The sequence below is a fragment of the Prionailurus bengalensis genome, chromosome E1 (assembly GCF_016509475.1).
Source record: "Prionailurus bengalensis isolate Pbe53 chromosome E1, Fcat_Pben_1.1_paternal_pri, whole genome shotgun sequence".
Taxonomy (NCBI): Eukaryota; Metazoa; Chordata; class Mammalia; order Carnivora; family Felidae; genus Prionailurus; species Prionailurus bengalensis.
The window spans coordinates 28100784-28123907 of record NC_057347.1 but is presented as its reverse complement, the minus strand read 5'-3'; the positions used below and the strand labels follow the sequence as shown (position 1 = coordinate 28123907).

General features: G+C 38.0%; 1 protein-coding gene across 2 annotated transcripts in view; it reads right to left on the bottom strand.

Moving 5' to 3' along the window:
* Positions 1-22841, bottom strand: part of HSF5 (heat shock transcription factor 5) — a 50203-nt gene extending 27362 nt beyond the window's left edge. The window contains exons 1-4 of one of the 2 annotated variants that reach the window (XM_043583941.1): positions 22135-22841; positions 16634-16810; positions 5114-5211; positions 2016-2537 (exon numbers count right to left, since the gene is read on the bottom strand). In XM_043583941.1, the coding sequence (XP_043439876.1) occupies positions 2016-2537; positions 5114-5211; positions 16634-16810; positions 22135-22777 (1440 nt within the window). In that variant the 5' untranslated portion in view covers positions 22778-22841. Of the gene's footprint in view, positions 1-2015; positions 2538-5113; positions 5212-16633; positions 17009-22134 lie in introns of both variants that reach the window. The other variant, XM_043583939.1, reaches the window with a different exon arrangement.
* Positions 22842-23124: the final 283 nt, after the last annotated feature.

Genomic DNA, 23124 nt, shown 5'->3' with positions numbered 1-23124 from the left:
CCCCTACAAAATCTAGATCTGTTCTGCTTATGAGATATGAGTTTCTTTTTTAGAGTTCCTAAGTTTTCTTTGGAATGTCAAATCCTTTCATAAAGGTGACCAACTTCTGAAATATTCTTATTTCTTTATGAATTTATTTTAAAGGAATTTTTTTTCAACGTTTTTTATTTATTTTTGGGACAGAGAGAGACAGAGCATGAACGGGGGAGGGGCAGAGAGAGAGGGAGACACAGAATCGGAAACAGGCTCCAGGCTCTGAGCCATCAACCCAGAGCCTGACGCGGGGCTCGAACTCACGGACCGCGAGATCGTGACCTGGCTGAAGTCGGACACTTAACCGACAGCGCCACCCAGGCGCCCCCATTTTAAATAAAACTATACGGGGCACCTGGGTGGCTCAGTCTGTTGAGCATCCGACTTCGGCTCAGGTCATGATCTCACAGCTTGTGAGTTCGAGCCCCGCATCGGGCTCTGTGCTGATGGCTCAAAGCCTGGAGCCTCTTCAGATTCTGTGTCTTTTTCTCTCTCTCTGCCCCTCCCCCGCTCACACTCTGTCTCTCTCAAAAATAAACATTAAAAAAAATTTTTTTAATGAAACTATATAATGAAATAAAGCTAAAAGTTAAAAACACAACTTTTAACAGCTGTTGTTCAAATATATTTTTTAAAGAGAAAGTAACTTTATAAATGCAATTTTAAGGTATGAAATATAATATTTTGGATGTGAACTATGAAGGAACAAAGACAAATTTTATGTTCTTTCCACAACACATTTGAAACACAATGGGCCTATCTTTGATCTACTGAATTTATGATATTATTTTAACACATGATATACTGGATTTCCACAGCTGGACTCAAAAAGGACAATGAGTTGATAGATACGTTAAGACTTTGGATCCAAAATCTGAGCTAAAAAAGAATGCATTAAAAAACAACTATCAGGTGTCTGGGTGGCTCAGTCGCATCCGACTTCTGCTCAAGTCATGATCTCACTGTCCTTGAGTTTGAACCCCATGTTGGGCTCTGCACTGACAGCTCAGAGCCTGGAGCCTGCTTCAGATTCTGTGTCTCCCTCTCTCTGCCCCTTGCCTGCTTGCACTCTCTCTTTCTCTCAAAAATAAACAAACATAAATAAACAAAACAAAAAATACACAAAATAAACAAAACAAAATAAACAAATAAACAAAATAAAAAACATTTTTTTAAATTAAAAAACAAAAACAAAACACAACTATCTAAAAGTTATCTTGGGAATCTAACAGTGACAATATTTTCAGTCCCATTAAAGAAAAAAAACCCAAAAATTTAAAAATATATATCAGGCTAAGATCAAGAAAAAAAATTTAAAGTAGGAAAAATACTTAATTCACAAAAAGTGACTGTAATTTAGATGTGCTTTTATTTAGAATCAACTTTATTCATTTTCTGGTCATAAACAATAAAGGAATTAGCTTCTACCTTCAGAATATGTGTCTCAAACTAGTCAGAATTCTGCTTTAAGAATGTAGATATTAGTAAGGAAATTCAAACACAGTATGCTCACAAGTGAAATAAGAATTCAATAATGCTGTAAGAAACTATGAACAGACTTCTAACCATCTCTTTACCCCCAGGCTACAAATAGCTTGGAAAGTCCTGATACTATCTGTCAGATAAACCATCCTTTCTGAGTAGTGGATTTGAATCAGCCAGGCACACCTTGTCCATTCAAATTAAGATAGGAAGCAAAACTCAAGGGATGCTTTTAACATGAAAGTAAGTTTTATACCACAATGCTCAGACTGCCTCTCTAGAGGCTGACTTCAGACCATAACATAGTAAGAACACGTCTGGGGCTTAAGGTTACTTCTGAATTTTTTGTGCAGAATCACTGGGACATGATCCTTCTGGAAAGCATAATGAACCAGTATTAAACCCAAATTAACGGTGGACAAACTCTCCACTAGACCAGTTTATAGCAAGAAGCACTAGGTACTTCGAGCTTTATTAGGATTTTTTCTTTGCCCCCTTACCTGGTGTGTGCTGAATGGTAGCCCTTCTTGCACAAATACTACTGAAGATGGAGATGGATTATGACTTAGCTGCTCCTTCAGTTTGACATGAGCTTGTTGGATGGCTGCAGATTCCTGCATTGTAGTATTTTCAACAGGCTGAGCTGTGTGGATGGTATAGATGTACTCAGGTGACTGTGGTAGAGAGCAGGTAATTGCTTGTTCTGTTCCGACTACAAAAGATGTAATGTCTGAGCCTACAGGAGTAAGTGGCTCCAGCTGGCTAGCCTGACTTGTGGAAGATGGATTGCTGTTGTTTGAATTAGCTACGATATGCTGGCCTCTGTTAGACTGAGATGTTGGGCACTGATTCTCAACAGGCTCCACCTTCACCATCTCCAATTTAGGGGAGGAATGCAACTCATCTACTATCTGAAAAACAGCCTCTAGGTTAACTTCTGTCTTTTTATTTTCATCAGTAGTACTGCAAGGCCAATTAGAAGGCAGAAATTCAACTGGATAGGAGGATTGCATTGGAGGATTCTGGGAAAAGAGAAAACAGGATTGTTTGGATAGAAAATTGAATATGAGATTAAGGAAGAAAGCAACAATGTTTAGGCTCATAAATGTTAAACAAATAGATTAAATTTAACTAAAGCTCACTGAAACAACATGAACACCAATCAACTTTTCAGCAATGGTAGCTTCAATTCTATTGTTAACATTTACTTAGCAACTAATAGATGTCAACTACTATGCCAAGTTCAATACTGGAAAGGACCAATAATTTTCAGGGTTAAAGTATACAAAATCAAAAAGCTATAGTACTCAAATACCTATTTGCTGATAAAATGTCTATATACCAAATTCTTCCATAAAAGTTGACAAAAACATCACTTATATCTATCATATACTGTTTTAGGAATGTAGTAGTGAAATTTCAAACACAGCATGCTCACAAGTCCACCAATGCTTCTATACATTCAGGGGGAGGTACTGATATTCTGTTCCAAATGATCTGGGAAAAAATGGATGGAATATCGAATGTCCTTTGGTTCCTGAGATTGTTTATTTTTAATAATAAAACAATAGATTAAAAATAGCTGTCACTTTTAGATGTATCCTTTATACCTTTAAGATGCATTCTCTTATACCTAGTACTTTGCACAGAGTAGACATACAATTACATGTTTAGTGATAAATAATCTCAAGCTATGAACATATATACTAAAGAGTAACAACTAAATAAAACACGTAATGGGTTGATATTGCCAAACACACTACAAAGACTGTGTCAATTATTCAAAGGACATTAATGCCAAATAATGTAAATTTAAATGGTGTAAGCATCAAGCCACTTTACTGTAGCCAATAGCACCATTTATTGAGTTCTTACTATGTGCCAAGCACATGCAAAGTACTTCATATACAGTATTCCTCTTAAGAGGTCTATAAAATGTGGTCATCTCCATTTCCAAATGATGAAATTGAAGTTCAGAGAAACTCTGTAATTTACCCAAAGTCACAATGAAATAACTGACATATCCAAGTTTCAAACATAGGTTGCCTAGCTCAAGAGCTCTTGCTCCTAACCATTATGCTATCCTGACCATGCATGCACACTCTCACCAATATCTGCAATCCAACCAAATCCTTTAATTCCAGAATGACACCTAAAACACGTTCTTTTTTCCATTTAAAAAATTTCATGTCTACCTATCTTTATTTTCCTGTAACATGTATTGTCTTTGTAGTAAGAAAAGGTCTTTTAAAGATATTTTTAAAAATTTATTTAAAACATAAACATAATCAAGACATAAATACTGTCAGAGAATCTCCAGCATGATCCAAGGGAGAGACCATCTGGATCCACAAACAAAAACATCTAATTTGTGGGACAGATATGTCCCTCTAGTGAAGATGAACAGACTGGACTATCATGCCCGATGGTACCTGCCTTTAAAAATATCCAACTAAGTCCATTTGATCTGATTCTATACTCTTTGAACAACAATCTGACTTCCTACGTAGCTTTGTCAAAAAAAAAAAAAAAACCCGCAAAAAAGTAATGTTCGTTTACATACTGGAATGCCACTAGTAAGATATTCTCTTAAAAACAGAAGCTATCTCAGGGACGCCTGGGTGGCTCAGTCAGTTAAGCACCTGACTTCAGCTCAGAGCATGATCTCACAGTTCGTGGGTTCAAGCCCCGCATCGAGCCTCATGTCAGGCTCTGCACTGACAGCTTGGTCCCTGGAGCCTGCTTCAGTTTCTGTGTCTCCCTCTCTCTCTGCCCCTCTCCTGCTTGTGCACACATACATGCGCTCTCTCTCTCTCTGTCTCAAAAATAAATAAGCATTTAAAACAGAAGCTATAGGGGCGCCTGGGTGGCTCAGTCAGTTAACACAGAAGCTATCTCAACTGGATGATATCAAAGGCAAACACATAATTCCAATCTTTAAGCAATTATAGCATTAAAAGACAAAGCATGGAACTTAGCCTTATCCTAGAAATAGCAGCCTAAAACACTTAAATCAATGCAACTGCTTAACAATAAATAATCAGAAAATAATTAAAATATAGTGTGTACAATATGGGGGCAAAAGGGGATCACCACTTAAATTTCTCATTTTTTATTTCATTTTTCCTTTCTCATTAAAAAAAAATTATCTGTACTATCTTGGAAGAATCTGTTAATAGTGACATACACTTTTAAAATTTACCTGGTATTCATTTTACCATAGAAGAGCCTAGAACAGCAATGTTCAAACTAATTTTCAGCAATGATGAAAATGCTATCTCTGCTGTACAATTTGGTAGCCACTGGCCATGAGACTTTGAGCACTAGAAATGAATTTTAGATTTTATTTAGTTTTAATTAATTTAAATTTAAACAGCCAGATGTAGCTAGTGCCTACTGTTTTGGACAGTGCAGACCTAGAAGAATCCTCAGACACCATTCATATCAACTCCCTTTTTTTAGAATTGAGAAAACTGAAGCCATAATCCACAGCTTACCTCTGGCTACTCGTTCAGATAAAATTACACTTTAAAACTGTGCAAGGTCAATCGTATTACACGTGAAGTACAGAGTGTGTCCATTGTTCCAAGAATATTACCTGGAAGTAGTTGCAGTGTGCATAGGAAGAGGCAGTGGGAGTCACACAACTACTTAGAGCGTCCATGTGGGTAGAAGGAGAGCAGCACTGTAGTACAGCTGGGACAAATTCAAACAGAGAAGAGGCATCAACCAAGTTAACCTGTGTAGCATTTAAAGCACTCCCCTTTCAACTTGGAAAGAAAAATTCCAAAGGTTTTCCTTTGGGGATGCAATAAAATTAGATTTAGTACAATCAGGTGCTATTATTTGTTGACAACAACATGGTAATTAACCAATTTAAAAAGTCATTTTAGGGGCGCCTGGGTGGTGCAGTTAAACGTCTGACTCTTAATCTTGGCTCAGGTCATGATCTCATGGTTCATGAGTTCAAGCCCAGCATCAGGCTTGGTGCTGATGATGCAGGGCCTGCTTGGGATTCTGTCTCTCCTTCTCTATGACCCTCCCCTGCTTGTACTCGCTCTCTTAAAATAAACAAACTTAAAAAAAATTTTTTTAAAGTCATTTTAAAGGGTCATGTCTACTTTTCTAAATGATTTCTCTGGCACCTAAACATTTTGTCACCTTTCTAACCAAATATTTATTTTATTGAATGTAATTTCATTTTACTGAAGGGGTGCCTGGGTGGCTCAGTTGGTTGGGCATCCGACTTTGGCTCAGGTCATGATCTCACCATCCGTGGATTCGAGCCTGCATCGGGCTCTGTGCTGACAGCTCGGAGCCTGGAACATGCTTCGGATTCTGTCTCCCTCTCTCTCTGCCCCTCCCCCATTCAAGCTCTGTTTCTGTCTCTCTCAAAAATAAACATTAAAAAAAATTTCATTTTACTGAAAATATCAGAACATGTTTGGAATTCCAAAATAATTGTTTCAAATATTTTAATAGTAACAAACATTTGGAGGAGGGTGTGATTTTAAGGATAAAATAAGTGAAATACTGTCCAAATAAATGTTCTTACCATTATATAACGCATCCAGTAAAATCCAGGCAAAAATGTTTTAACCACTTAAAGAAATTACTAAGAATTTGGATCCAAGACCAAAATCTTAATTGCTACATAAACTTGAGCAAGGTTAGTCTCTTTGGGCCTCAGTTTCCGCATCTTATTAAAATGGGGGTAACAATAGTACATACCCTAGTATGTTTCTTGTGAGGAATGAATGAGCTAATAGGCATAAAGCACTTAGAATAGTACTGGAATACAGTAAGCAATCAAAAAATAAATAGCTAATGCCATTATTTTAACTAAAAAAGTAGGTTTTCCTAGTTTTCTCTTTACAGTTAGGATACCATAAAAAGATTGAACTCTTTGTATTGGGATAGTTACACTTACAGATGCAGTCTTTTTTTTTTTTTAATATTTGTTTATTTTTGAGAGAGAGACAGAGTGTGAGTGAGGGAGGGGCAGAGAGAGAGGGGGACACAGAACCTGAAGCAGGCTCCAGGCTCTGAGATGTCAGCACAGATCCCGATATGGGGTTCAAACCCATGAACCGTGAGATCATGACCTGAGCCGAAGTTGGACGCTTAACCAACTGAGCCACTCAGGTGCCCCACAGATGCAGTCTTTTTTTTTTTTTTTAATTTTTTTTTAACGTTTATTTATTTTTGAGACAGAGAGAGACAGAGCATGAACGGGGGAGGGGCAGAGAGAGAGGGAGACACAGAATTGGAACCAGGCCCAGGCTCTGAGCCATCAGCCCAGAGCCCGACCTGGGCCTCGAACTCACGGACCGCGAGATCGTGACCTGAGCTGAAGCTGGACGCTCAACCGACTGAGCCACCCAGGCAGATGCAGTCTTAATAATCGGTTGAGTTTCCTCTTTTCCAGAGAGAGACTCTCCAGAATGAATGAGAATCAGTTATAACACATCACACCTTTGGATTAAACAGAGGATGACATTTATTGAGCACCTACCATGTTCCAGGCACAGTAGTAGGTGCTTTACATATATTGCTTCATTTAATCCAAACAACAATTAAATGAGGTATTAACATTACAAAAATAAGGAAACTAAAGCTCAGAGATGTTAAATAATTTGCTGAAAGTCACAAAGCTGATATTGACAGGGTCAGCATCAAACTCCAAAGCCCAAGCTTTTTTTTCTTTTTTCTTTTTTTTTTTTTTTTTTTTTTTTTGAGAGAGAGAGTGTGAGAGCAGGGGAGGGGCAGAGGGAGAGGTAGAGAGAGAGAATCCCAAGCAGGTTCCACACCCAGCACCAGTCCCACAACCATAAGATCAAGACCTGAGCCAAAATGAAGAGTTGGACTCAACCAACTGAGCCACCCAGGTGCCCCCACATGCTCTTTAGTGTACCACAATACTTCCCAAATCTTTTCTTCTTCCTAAAATGTAACACTTTAATTTTACTAGAACTCCATTTGATGAATATTTTTGTCTTTGTTATAAGATGGCAGCTTTCTACTTTTATGTCCACATTTTTCATATTTTGTATATGCTAATAAAATTACTTAAAAAAAACTTATTCTATAGTCTTTGAAAGTAAATCAGCCTAAGTGTTATAAAAATTCACTGCAATGTTTCCCAACTTATCTGTTATTGACTACTGATTTTTAAAATGTCAGAAGTTCGGGGGTACCTGGGTGGCTCAGTTGGTTAAGTGTTTGACCTCGGCTCAGGACATGATCTCACAGTCCATGAGTTCAAGCTCCATGTAGGGCTCTGTGCTGACAGCTCAGAGCCTGGAGCCTGTTTTGGTTTCTGTGTCTCCCTCTCTCTCTGCCCTTCCTCCCCCTCAAAACAATAAACATGAAAAAAAATTTTAAATGTCAGAAGTTCATAAAGGTATGCTAAAAATAAGTATTTTCTACTATCATATGCAGTTTAAGCCATTAAATCTTGCACATGGAAGGAAAAACCTGAAATAATGGACAGAATTCTAGTTCCAGTACACATGTAAGGGTTGATGTTTTCTGAATTACATCATTTTAACAGTTCCAGTGATTTAAAAAGCCAGACATGACTAAGATGGCCATATAAAATTCATATTCTTATCACTTCCAATATAGGTTAGGCAAACAGGTTCTTACACTTTAACCTTTGAAGATTATTCAAGCATATAATTTCAACGTTATGGATTTGAATTTGATTTCCCAGGATATTTATGCTTTCAAACATCCTGGGAAATAACTTAAATCCAAAAGGAAAACACCAAGGAAGCATCTGTAGGGTTTGCCAAAACTCTGAAAAAAAAAAAACTGGGACTTTTTTCTAGAGTTTTAACAGCTAAGGAAAACCTAGCCCCCTAGTGGCAGGAAAACCCTCAGTCAGGAGCTGCAGTATTTACCCTTCAGGGTACCATAAAATAGTGTTTTCATTACAAATAAAACAACAAAAGGTATTAGGTTTACTTTGCTAATACTGCTCTGATTCCATTGCTTACATATTTTGAATAGTTGTTAAAGTGTACATTAAAATAAATCTCTTGGGGGCTCCTGGGTGGCTGAGTCAGTTAAGTGTCCGACTTCAGCTCAGGTCCTGATCTCTGGTTTGTGAGTTCAAGCCCCTCCTCAGGCTGTCTGCTGTCAGCACAGAGCTTGCTTCAGATCCTCTGTCTCCCTGTCTCTCTGTCCTTCCCCCGAATGCACACATGCTCTCCCTCTCAAAATTAAAAACATTAAAAATAAAATAATAAGGAGTACCTGGGTGGCTCAGTTGGTTGAGTGTCCAACTTCAGCTCAAGTAATGATCTCATAGTTCATGAGTTCAAGCCCCACATCTGAGCAGACAGCTCAAAGCCTGGAGCCTGCTTCGAGTTCTGTGTCTCCCTCTCTCTCTGCCCCTCCCCACTCACACTCTGTGTCTCTCTCTCAAAAATGAATAAACATTAAAAATAATAATAGTAAAATTTATTGGATAAGCAAAGTAAAATAAACAATAGAGAACATATTAGTATATAGTTGATAGCTGATTTATTATCTAAGGAAACAGCAAAATGGATACTATCCTTTTAAGTGTCCAGTAACAAATGGAAAGTAGAAAGTTACCTGCATGAAGAAAAGGGGAACATGAATAGATAATCCAAAAAGATTCCTCAATGGCTATTTCCTTACCAGTGCAATCCCATTTTGTATAATCAACACAATAGAACAAAGTAAGATACTAGTTAGCTTACAGAATATGAAAAACTTAGCTATAGAACAGCAACTGTTGCTTAGTACATGAAAAATTAACCTAGTGTGTATTATGAAAGCATTGTGAAAGCACTGACATTTATAAAACTGAATTTATCACTATGTCCTAAGGTACATTCATCTGCATAAAGAACTTCCACTATCTTCCTGAAGGCATTGTTCACTTAAGGTATTAAATTGCATGTAGAATATAAAACTGGAAATAATGGACAGAATTCTATTTCAGGGGTGCCTGGGTGGCTCAGTTGGTTAAGCTTCCCACTCACGATCTCATGGTTCATGAGATTGAGCCCCACGTCGGGTTCCTTACTTCCAATGCAGAGCCTACTTGGGATTCTCTCTCTCTCTCTCTCTCTCTCTCTCTCTCTCTCTCTCCCCCAAAATAAATAATAAAACTTAAAAAAAAAAGAATTCTATTTCAGATATAAATATAATAGTTAATGACATTTTTAAAAGAATTCTGGTAATTAGAAAAATTCAGGATTACTAAAAATTATCCAAAAGTAAAAATTTTCACTCCTACTACAGGTAAGGAAAACAAGTTCATACTTGTTTATCCTATGGAAGTTATTCAAATATATAATTAAAATGTTTTGGACTTGAATCTACTCCAGAATAGTAGTGTTAGCAGTGAGAAAATTCTCAATATAAATGCTCAGCAGGAAAAACATCCTAATAGTAAATTTAGTTTCAAGATAAGTTACTATATATATATCTAGAACCCCAACACTTCCTCATTTGTAGTAAGGTAAAGGTCTTCTGGGAAAATACCCCAAAAAAGTGAAAGGCACTCAAACTAATATTTGTGCACCCATATTCACAGCAGTATTGTTCACAATAGCCAAAAAGTGGAAGCAACCCAATGTCTACCAACAGATGAATGGATAAACAAAATGTGGTATATACATACAATGGAAAATTATTCAGCATTAAAAAATCAGGAAATTTTAGGGATGCCTGGGTGGCTCAGTCCAGCAAGGAGCCTGGAGCCCACTTCGAGTTCTGTATCTCTCCCTCTCTCTCTGCCCCTCCCCTGCCCCTGTTCATACTCTGTCTCTCTCTCTCTCTCAAAAATAAGTAAACATTAAAAAAATTTTTTTAAATAAGGAAATTTTGGCCCATGTAAAAATATCGATGAATCTTGAAAACAGTATGCTTAGTGAAGTAAGCCAATCTCAAAAGGGCAAATATTGTATGATTCTTTTTTTTTTAATTATTTTTCTTTTTTAGAGAGGGGAGAGCGCAAAATTGGGGGAGAGGGGCAGAGGAAGAGAGAGAATCTTAAAAGTCTCTCCACGCTGAGTGTGGAGCCAGACGTGGGGATTGATCCCATTACCCTGGGATCGTGACATGAGCTGAAATCAAGAGTCAGATGCTGAACTGACTGAACCACCCAGGCACCACTGTATGATTCTTCTTATATGAGTGTCAGAGAGTTGTCAAGTTCATAGACAGAAAGTAGAATGGTGGTTGCCAGGAGCTAGGGGAAGAAGGGAATATGATATTAGTGTTTAACAGTATGGAGTCTCAGCTGGAGAAGATGAAAAAGTCCTGGAGATGGAAGGTGATAATGCTAGTACAACAATGTGATTGTATTTAATGCCACGAAACTGTAGACTTAAAAATGTTTAAAATGGTAAATTCTACATTATTTATATTTTACCTCAATAAAAAGAAAGACAAATATAATTGTGCTTTTGCTTAGTTTCTTCTGGCAGCTAAAGAGAACTTCCTCTTTCCATAAGAAGAAAATCAGACCTTTTCAAAGAAACAGACAATAAAGGCTGCCTGAGCACAAGAATAAGAGCATTGGAAAGCTCTTATAACTTCAGTTCTATATTTGTCTATGTACATTATATAGAATAAAAAAAATAAATTCTTGAGAATTTAAATATACTTTAAAACAATAATAATCAATTCTTTTTGCCCAAGATTCAATTCAAAAAAAATGATACAATATTTATTTTTTCAATAAAAAATAAAATATCATAGGCACCTTGCAGAGGAAGTTGTATATTCTTACACATGACCGTATTTAACCTTTAAGATGTTAATATGTAGGGTCTTTTGAAAGATAGCTTTTAAAATATTTTATTCTTTTGGGGCGCCTAGGTGGCTCAGTCGGTTATGAGGTCATGATCTCCCAGTTTGTGAGTTTGAGCCCCACATAGGGCTCTGTGCTGACAGCTCAGAGCCTGGAGCCTGCTTCAGATTCTGTGTCCTCTCTCCCTCAAAAATAAAGAAAAGAAATGAGATGAAGGGCAGCTACAAATTACTCATCACTGCTTTAAGCTTAAAACTTAACTTTAAAAACAATGCAAAACTGACTTTGGGTCAATTCAGCATTATAACATTAGTTAAAGGAAAACATTCCTCAATATAGGCCTCTATATAAATATGAATATTTTGGGGGCACCTGGCTGATTCAGTCAGTGGAGCATGTGACTCTTGATCTCTGTCATGAGTTCAAGCCCACATTGAGATGAGCGTGGAGCCTACTTAAAAATGAATGAATGAATGAATGGATGAATCAATCAATCAATCAATATTATTATGTATGTTCAGATATGTAGAGAATTAATACAATAAAAAGATCTAGGGGCACCTGACTGGCTTGGTTGGTGCTTCTGGTGAAGCACATACATGACCCTTGATCTCAGGATCATGAGTTCAAGCCCCACACTGGGTGTAGAGATTGCTTAAAAAAAATTAAAAGTATATGGGGCACCTGGGTGGCTCTGTCAGTTAAGTGTCCAACTTTGGCTCAGGTCATGATATCACAGCTCATGAGTTTGAGCCCCATGTCAGGCTCTTTGTGCTGACAGATCTGGGCCTGGAGCCGGCTTTGGATTCTGTGTCTCCCCAACACCTTTCTGCCCCTCCCCCAACTCTGCTCTGTTTCTGTCTCTCTCAAAAATAAACATTAAAAAATTTTTTTAATTAAAAATATAAAATAAAAAATAAAAAGGTCTAAAAGTTTTGTATACAAAAGGGAAACTGGGGCACCTGGGTGGCTCAGCAGGTTAAGCATGTGACTTCTGCTCAGATTATGATCTTGCACTTCATGAGTTCAAGCCCCAAGTTGGGCTCCCTGCTGACAGTTCAGTGTGGAACCTGCTTGGCATTCTCTCTCTCTCTCCTCTCTCTCTGCCCCTTTCCCACTCACACTTTTTTTCTCTCTGTCTCTCAAAATAAGTAAATAAAAACTTTTTAAAAAAGGAAATTAAATTACAGTAGCATGCTATGAAAACAATATCAAAAGAAAGAAATGAATCTAAGATAGGACAAGACTAAAAAGAGTCAATCAATACTGGATCTACAACATTTTGTCTTTGAAGCGATGATAAGAGTGGAAAAAATGTCATCAACTAGGCAAAGAAAATAAGCACTTCAAGAGAGGAATGACAAATATAAGAAACAATTCAGATGAGTCATTCTGAGTCAGTTGGACAGCAATGTTCTAGTCTCACTGTTTGGCTTTACTAAAGAAATTAATTTATAAAGTAATACAAAACTCAAACTTTACTGACTATAATATTTGAAGACCAGATTCAAGTTTATTAACAATATAATTTAAAAAAAATTTTAATGTTTATTTATTTTCTTGAGAGACAGAGACACAGACAGAGTGTGAGAGGGGGAAAGCAGAGAGAGAGGAAGACACAGAATCTGAAGCAGGCTCCAGGCTCTGAGCTGTCAGCACAGAGCCTGGTGTGGGGCTCAAACCCACAAACCCGGAAATCATGACCTGAGCCCAAGTTGGATGCTCAACCAACTGAGCCAACCCAGGAGCCTCTATTATCAATAGAATTTTTAAATGAAGTCAGCTGTTGCTGTTTACTAAAATTTGATCCAAACTTCAAATCATATAGTTCACTTCAAAAAGATTCAAGTGTGACCATTATTCCAAAATTAGTTACTTCATTATTATTTCAAGAGCTGAGTTTGAAAATGATCATTATCCTGTCTCTGAGAATGATATTCTATTTAACTTTGGTTAAGTCATTTGTAATGCTCTTCATAAACAGGTACTCATTAACTACTGGTTAAGTTGCTCACTACTTTTTGCCTCCTTCACCTAAAATTTGGAGGAGTCAAATACTTCTACAGTATTTTTATGGCACTTTCTTTTCCATAGTAGGTCTCTTTTACTTACGAATACAACCTTTTTTTTTTTTAAGTTTATTTATGTATTTTTGAGGTGGGGGACGCTGAAGGAGAGAGAATCCCAGGCAGTCCCCACCCTGCCAGCACAGAGCCTGATGCGGGGCTCAATCTCACGAACTCTGAGATCATGACCTGAACTGAAACCAAGAGTTGATCCTCAACCAACTGAGCCACCCAGGCACCCCAACAATACAACTTTTTATTTATATAGTACTTTAGAATGTTCAAAGCAGTCTTGCTTATTACATTATAGCATAGACCTAGTCTATGTAGTAGGTATCATCATGAGATCATGAAACTTATTTTCAGAACCTCAGAAACTTTATAGTCACTTCAACGTTCCCAAAACAAAAATTCAGATAACACAAGATTCTATTTCACATGTACTGTACACTATCAAAACATCAGCAGCACTTACCTGTTCTTTTAATGTCTGTTTCCTAGCCCTTACCTTGAACTCTTGGACATAATTTTCAATTAATTAATCTATTCACCTATTTATTTCTTTATTTGACAATTTTCAACTTATAATTTTACATCCAAGCTAACATAAAATATTTTTTAAATAACATATCCTAAATCATAATAATTTAACAAACAGTATTTCTATAATGAATGAATAATAGTAACTATTTGTAGTGTTTTCTGGTAAATGATACTTAAGTGGTTCTCAAAAAATTTAGAACTAGGTGTTTCTGAGAAGATTGTCTGGAACTTGAAATACATGTTCCCATAGAAACAACATCATATAAGTTAATTTGGCTCCTAGACCAGATTATAACCACCTGTACCATAAGTGTAGGACTAATACTATAGAACCTAACCACCATATCTAATATGTCCATAGGAAAATGCCTCCAAAATTCCAAATTGGAAATCCAAGTACATTTCTACATTTCTCTTGCTGCAGGCCTTCCAAATTTAAACTCCCCAACAGCTTCTGAGTCTTTAGTAGTTTGAGGAAGGAGGTTTGGAGGGAGTTTAGGAAAGGAAACACTTACTGGTAAAGGGAAGGGAGGTAAGGGTATTATCCAGTTGATGGGCTACAGAATGTAAAACAAGCGTAAGGAAGACACAGACTGTCTCTCTCTATATGCATATGTATTGTATGCATGCATGGAACACAGCTGAAATTATAATTTAGATAGTAATGCCTAATCTGTTCATTAAAATGTTGAACTATACTATTCACTAGAAGATATAAAACTTCTAACATGAATTTAGTCATCTATTTTTTGTTTTTCAAAGAAGTAGCTGAAAATATGAAAAAATACTAGGCTTCAACCTTTTTTAAAATTTCTAATAGGCAAGGGGCATTGGGGTGGCTAAGTCGGTTGAACATCAGGTCATGATCTCTCAGTTCAGGTCATAATCTCTTGGTTGGTGAGTTTGAGCCCCACATCAGGCTCACTGCTGTCAGCGCAGAGCCCACTTCAGACCCTCTGTCCCCCTCTCTCTGCCCCTCCCGTGCTTGTGCATGCATGGGCGCTCTGTCTCTCTCAAAAATAAACATTTAAAAAAAATTTCTAATAGGCAAAATGAATAAAAGTGCTAAGTCATCCTTAATCCATATACTTCCTTTGCCTTTTCCTTCTCAATTCCATCCACCAAAACAGTAGCAGCTCTAAAAATATACAAAACCCAATCTAATTTAAATTCTTGTTTTATTATTTTAATATCAAAATATTATATATTTTGAGAAAATCAAGCAATCTCTTTTACTGCTATATTTAGGTAGAATGCAATAAGCCGATAGTAAAAGAATACAGTTGGGTGATACAGCTAGAAAATAGTGAGTACTGTTACAAACAGAAGTTAACAGATTTATAACTTTTAAAAGTCAACAAATTATTTAATTCCCCTAATGTACATTCTTTTCACCTATTCTAGCTTTGGATTTCCTCCTGCCTGGCAGAAATGGTGCTTCCAGATCTACATATTTGAGAAAATTAATATTCCTAGACCCTTAACTCATTGGGCAAAGGAATACCCTCTTTCTTCTCTCTCTGGTCTTTTCTGAAAGCCTTGACCCTTGTCATATGTCTATTGCCCCTTTTGTCACTCAGTATTAAAGCACTTTACATGATGAAATACACCACGATTATATGGTGTTCCTGCAAAACAGAAAATACATTTGAATGGAAAGGTAAGGCTATTATCTTGCAAAAATGTACCCCCCCCCAAAAAAAAACACTCTCCCCACCCACCCCAAGAAGCTAAACACATGGTCACTATCATAAGGATTCCTGATTAGTGGCTTGAGATCTACAGTATGTCTTCAATACCCTTGGTTGAGCTCTAGGTCAGCTGTCACTGTCAGGTTCTCTTCTCTGCTACTCTGCAGTTCTTAGTTGGCTGAGATTAACACTGCAGGGACTGCCCTGTCAAACCACACCATCACGTTTTTACTAGAAGAATATAATTTAGTTTTAAGAGATAGAAAGTATGCTCTTTTATTAAACTTCATTACTGAGATGCTAAAATGATTTCATTATGAGGTAATCTCACCTATAACATTAAAAAATGTAATATATACAGTTGACCCTTGAATAACATGAGTTTGAACTATGTGGGTATTTTTGGATATTTTTGATACAGTACAGTATTGTAAATGTATTTTCTCTTATGATTTTCTTAACATTTTCTTTTCTCTAACTTACTATGTTATAAGAATATAGTACATAATACACATAACATACAAAAAATGTGCTAACCAACAGTTTATGTTATCTTAGGTAAGGCTTCCAGTGAAAATAGGTTACTAGTTAAGTTTTGGGAGGATGAAAAGTTACACACAGATTTTCAACTGCATGGGGTCAGCATCCCAACCCTGCATTGTTCAAGGGTCAACTATAACATGTATATAAATGTTTTTTAAAGAAACAAAATACTGCAACAAGAGCAGAGTCAGAACAAGGTCCCAGTGTAGTTATGTCCTAATTTCATTACTAGGACCCATTTTGAAGATATAAAAGTTTCACTAAAAACATACATCTTTCTGTACCAACAAAATGTTCACAATCTTTAAGAACACAATGAAATTTTATATATTGCTCAAAAATATGTTCTGATGAGAAATCTTTGACATTTCTTATGTGCATATTCATACTATTTTTAAGAATGCAGAAATGCATTTAGAAATACAAATGCCCATTATAAAATACTTTAAGAGAAACCACTGAACTTGAATTTCTCATACCTGTTGGATAGTAGGCTTGGGAGTACTGCGCTGAGGGTGTGTAGTTACTGTATTTTTGGGAGGAGCTGACCATTGTTTGAGGACCTTGCTGAACGTGTACAGATGTGGCGCTTGGCTGCAGGGTATAGGTAACCTCAGTCGGAAACCTCTGCAGTACAGGAAATGGAACCCCTTTATCTGAAAAAGTGGGAGACGTTTCCACTTGTCCTGGATGCATTCCAAGGGAGTTCTGCCATGTTCTAGGAGGAATCGGGGTCCGATCTAAACCTTTCAGAGGGAAAGTACTATGGTTGTGGGATGAAGTTGATACGTAGGAGTAAGGAGACAAACTATCCCGCCGGAATGACCGGTGGAATTGTCCTACAGCCACTGGTCCTGCATAAAAGAGGAAGAGCGCGTTTACTAATTTTATATTGTACCACTGGATGTAGTAAACTAAAAGTTACAAAACATGAATATGTTCAATTCTCAGCCATGTTTAACACAACAGAAATTTAGTTCTGGTAAAAACAAGTTCAGAATCCAGAATACAAGATTACACATACAATGCTAAAAAAATAATCAAATAAACTTTTGCTTGGTTCTCAATCTTAGTAAGAGACAAAGTAGCCAAACTCCAATATTAAATCAAATGTTAAATCAAATTCAATGTTCAAAGACTTTTATAGATGATTCAGTCATCTTACCTTTTTAACCTCAGTTGACTAACCCAGATTTTTCCAATCTATAAGCTACTTCGTAGAAGTTTTAGAAATTCCACTCAGTCTTTCAGATCATTGAGAAACCTTAATAATATGCACAGAAGTAAACACTTAACCATATACATAAAAGAAATAAGTGGGGATCAAATAAGAACTATAACACAAACCAAAAAGAAAATGCTCTTTACTCCTTTTCAATTTTTTTTAAAGCTCATCTTTGCAGAAAAGTCAGGCTTGAAAACTTTGACTCAGTTCTTTTCTTCCTTTCTTAATCAAAAATTTTCTATGACCAAAAAAAAATTTATTTTCCATAGTCTTTTTTTCCTCAGAGTATCCCCAGTAGAGTCCCTTCCTAGATATCCTAGGTATCGGCAGCTCTCAAACACTGATTTACATCTGAAATCACCTGTAGAGTTTGTTAAAAATCCATATACTCAAGCCCAGGGATTCTGATATTTGCTTTCTCCTATCTAGTAAGGTAGAAAGGAATTCAAAGGTGGAGATGATGAAGAGAGAGAAAGGGCATTACTATATAATGAGGAAAAAAGAAAATATACATGTTGCAGGCTGAAATTATTTTTCAGACTGTGATTCTTGAACACAATAAACAAAACTAGCCTGGGGTGCCTGGGTGGCTCAGTTGGTTGAGCATCTGACTCTTGATTTCAGCTCAGGTCATGATCTCACAGTCATGGGATCAAGCCCCATATTGGGCTCTGAGCTGAGCATGGAACCTGCAGAGCCCATATGGGATTCTCTCTCCCTCTTTCTCTCTTTCTCTGTCCCTCCCCCAGTGATTCTCTCTCTCTCTCTCTCTTAAAGTAAATAAATAAAAATTAAAAAAAAAAAAAGCTAGCTTTATTTTCCCAGGGAGGATGTTAAATTATGTGGTTCACAAATTCCTTTCAATTTGTTCTATTAAACTAATCTATAAAACAGAGGGGACATCTAATTCATGTGCTACTCCTCTATTAAACTATATGGTAAAAGATGGCACTCAAATACCTACTTTTCCAAATATTTTAATTGTAAACCCATTCAACATGTTATACATCTTTCATTCTATTTCTGTGGTGTTTAGTTTCCTCTAAAGAATAGAGCATTAGGAGCACTCCTAACCACTTCTGGTTTGGCACTGCCTGATTCAAGCCAATTTTCTTAATATAAACTCTTAAAAAATAATAAAAATTAAAAAAATAAAGCATTAATGACAAAAACAAATACATGTATGTATATATATATATATATATATATATATATATATATATATACACACACACACACAAATTCTAAAGTAACCTGGAAATCAAGAAGTCTAGATCTAACGGGGGAAAAAAAGTCTAATTCAGAAGACTGAATGTATTCAAATGATACACACCTCTTAAAAACTGCTTTTCTTTTTTTTTTTCCTTTAAAGTACAAAAAAACAGTTTTTATGGTACTGGACTAGCAATTCCATATGTATACACACTTTGAACTACCAGAAACAATCCTTTAAGACCTAAAGAAACATTTTTTGCTCTTCACAACAGGTGTTTCTGAGATCTAAAACTACCCACCACTTGATTCTTCCTTGGATGCTTCACATGTTAAAACTATATATCGCTACAGTGTGAAATAGCTAACCCTTCTTCCACCTTCTTTAGGGTTAAGATATTGATGAATTTTCAGATTATCAGTAACTTAAACAGCTAATTAAAGAATTCTTTACCTTGATTTATCAAAATATAAAATCTACTTCTATCATGATAAAGTGATGGCCAAACATTCATATACTTTTAGATGTTTTTAGATGCATATGAAGACTGATAGGATTAGAAGGGCATTCTTTTACATTTGTTTTTTAAAAATAAAGAACTAAAACACATTCAGCTCTTATTTATTGTTAAGGGTTACCTCATAGGGCTCTATTCTGACTAACTTCACAGAATATCGTCTGTATGTTTTCAGAACATCTGCAAGATATATTTGACAAAGTTTAAATCCAGAATTTTAGAAATGTAAGGCAGGATGCATTTCTGCTCATAAAGGTCTTATTCCTTTTATATAAATGGCTCTGAACTAATCAATTCCCAGGAAAAAAGTCTGCCTCTTGAGAGCTTGATATCCCCAGGCCAAAACAGATTATCTACTATTACTCAGACTTGTTACTTAGTTTAGAAAGTTTTAACAAATATTGTAAAATAAATTGCCACTAAAAACAAAATAACAAAGTGGAGCAAAAGAAAAAAAAAGGGAAAAACATGTGATTTTCACATTTCTTATCAAGGACATTCCTGAAAGGTGAACAAGACAACTATTTCAATGGATCTAGATAAAAAGGTACTAGAACAGAGGATGCTATTGTAAAAAAAAAAAAAAAAAAAAAAAAAAAAAAAAAAAAAAAAAGACATAAGTATTCAAACCATAAGCTGAAGTAGAACACAGAAAACAAAGTGGAGACTAAGAAGTAGCAGTACAGTCAGACATATAACTAAAGAAATGGTCAAGCAGAATAAAAACTAGGTGAAGAGAAACAGAAGAGCCAAGGGCTTAGAACACAGAATTAAAGCGAACGAAGTTGGCCCAGTATTCTTGAACTTAGAATTACATTCCACCCACATCAGAAACACAATTCCCTAGTGAACCAAGCCTATCGTGTAGACAATACACAACTGATATACCTTCTGCACATACCAACAGGCAGAATGGTAAAAAATAGGAAATGTGTGAAAACTACAATAATCTAGGTATATGTGAATTGATGTAATATCTACACTGCAAAAATATGAATTAAATTCATGTTATTCAACAAATCTTCAAAATGCTGACCAACTGAACTAAAGTTCATCTATATAGTTATAGAAGTTCAATGTGTGTGTGTGTGTGTATACATATATATATAAACTCTTTATATATATATATTATATATATAAACTCTTTATATATATTATATATATATAAACTCTGTATATATATATTATATATATAAACTCTGTATATATATATATATACACACACACACATTGAATTTCTATAACTATATATATACATATATATATATATATACATATATATATATGAGTTCAACTATAAGAAAATCTGACCATCGGCAGCCCCTGTACTTCTTTCATTAAAATGGACTCTATTCTTAGAATACAACTGGGTTTAGGATACGTCAGGAGAAAAAGAGAAGTGAAAAAAGTGAGCAAGACTTGGTTTTTATGTATGCACATTTGTATGTTTCTTTGCCTGAAGTAGTTACCCTATTACTCCCAAGAACACACTTTCCAGTCTTTTCTCCTTACACCCACCAGATACACAACCTAAAAAACAAATACCCACGTCAGAGATTCTGTCAAATGCATGCCAGGGTATTGTCTCCAGTGCCTTTCCCCATGCAATTCCCCACCAAAATCAATGGCCATCACATGGAAGTGGCTTAATATTCCTTTAGAATTCCTTTAGAACATTCCTTTGCCACTGCTATTTTTCCAACTTGTTACTAGAACTCTAACCTAATTCCTTATCTTCTAAACTCCACACACAAGCTAATCTCTTATCTTCTAAATTCCAAATGAACAAAATGCTGCCTCATTCATAACCCTGGGCCTAGGTTAAATCAAACAAAGTGTTACTTTTATTTGTATATTTTTAGCTTCCCATAACTAAAAAATAATCCTTACATATTTATGTTAGATCCAAATTAACATGGTGAAAATGTTTCTGTTGAAGATAAGAATGAATTCTCACTATTATATCCAGTTGCTGTTTTGAAATACTGCCTCATATCATGGACTCTTTAAACAGAGAAAAGGAATATTTGCCACCCTCACCTTCCTGGAAGAGGGGGAAGAGCATCGGAAGCCAAGTTTACAAAATAATTTTCTATCAGAAAGAATTTTTGAGTTTTTAGTAAACATATTTATACAAAGTTTTTTCATGACTGAAAGGTTGTAGCCAATAGTGAAAGATCCAAAGACATAAATGTGAACTTCCTAAAATTCCTTTTAACTACAACTTGACAGTAAAGAAAACCATTTTGCCTTCTGTTTGTCTAACCATAACACCTCAAGTAAAGATCAGCTCTAATTAGCTGTCATGAAAGAAACGTTTGGCCAATTTGTTCCATGCAGGAACAGTATCTTATGAAGAATTAATATATTATTATATATTTGCCCTTAACATACACAATGTTTACCTTTCTATATATTACTTGGAACCTAAAATATGATTATTGTCAGAACATCTCTTCAGACTTCTTAGATGTGTCAATGGGTAGAAGATGGCATGTCTCTTCAAGGGCAAACTTCCACTCAAGGTACCGTGGTTCCCTTCGGTCGGTATAAATGTTCTACGTTTTCCTGGCTGACTTTGTTCCTTCCCACCTTGGCCATCATATCCTCACCCTCTACAGTAACTGTTTTGCTTCCCATTAGAGCAAAGGAGACCCTCCGGTGTTTCTTCCCGACCTAGTGCTTCAACAAAGGGCTACTTATTCTAGATGTTGGAGAAGGTAGATGGCTATGGGGGGTTGGAGTTCAAGAGAGGCCAGGTACAGCAGAAAGACTACAGCAGGTCCCTTTGGCTGCCAGTGGACAATTAACCAGAACGGACTAAAAACGCCAAGTCCTTCCAGGGGACACACCGGCGGAAAGGGGGTGCTGGCGGTCGTGGGAAACGGTGGGGGCGACGTGACCTATTTCTCGGGAAGCCCAGCAGACAGTGGATCACCTTCGCACCTGAGGATGTGTGAAATGCCCTCGGAAGCGGCGGTTGCTCCCCGTGGCCCCATGTGCCTGGTAGTGGTCATGGACTCACCATGCGGCTCCGGCCGGGGCCCCGCGGGTGGCGGCGGCTCTTGGTGCTGCAGCGGGGAAGTGGAGGCCGAGGCCGAGGCCGAGGCCGAGGCGGAGGCCGACGTAATGAGGAGCCTCTGGAAGCGGTTGGGCGGCCGGCAGGGCACCTCCAGGCCGGCGGCCAGCTTGGCCTTGTTGGCGCTGGTGAGCCTCTTGAGGTGCACCAGCAGCTGCGGCTGGTCGCGGCGGAAGTGTGGGCTGTGGAAGTGGTGGAGCGGCCCGTCGCCCGCCGGTCCGCCGCCCCCCGGCCCCGGCCCGGGCCCCGCCGCGCCCGGCCCGCCCAGCACCACCTTGCGGAAGCCGTAGAGGTTGAGCTGGCGGATGAAGCTGGTGAAGTTGGTGGTTTTGAAGAGCTCGGGCTCGGCCCCGTTGCCCCCCACACCGCCGCTGCCGCCGCCGCCACCACCGCCGCCGCCGCCACCGCCCCCGGCCCCCGCCCCGGGCGGGCTGAGCAGCTCGGCCTCGAAGAGCGGCTGGTCGATGAGCAGCCCCTCGCCACGGCCGTCCCAGCGGATCGAGCGGTACCGGGGACTATTCACCAACCGCCACAGCTTGGCGGGGAAGTTGTTGGGGTTGATGGGGGTGGAGAGCAGCGCCTCCTCCATCGCCCCCGCCCGGGCACTGGGCCTCGCCCCGCAGAGCCTGGCTCTTCCACCCCGTTCTCGATCCCCTCCCCCTTGCCCGGCCTTCGCTGCGCCCTGCCCCCTCCTGCCTGCGCCAGGCCCGCCGCGTACCCCGGGACCGTTGGTGCACGAGCCTCTGCCGCGCCTTCCAACGCGGCCAATGGGGCCTCGAGTTCCCACCGCGCGGCCGGACGTGGCGCGAGCCAACCCTCCCCCTGGACTCCGCGTCGGCCGACCCTTGCAGCAGCGTGGGGCGCGGCGGCAGCAAGGCACGTTTCCTCGGCGACGTCCCCAAACCGCCAGACTCCGTGGTGTTGCAGCCCACCAGG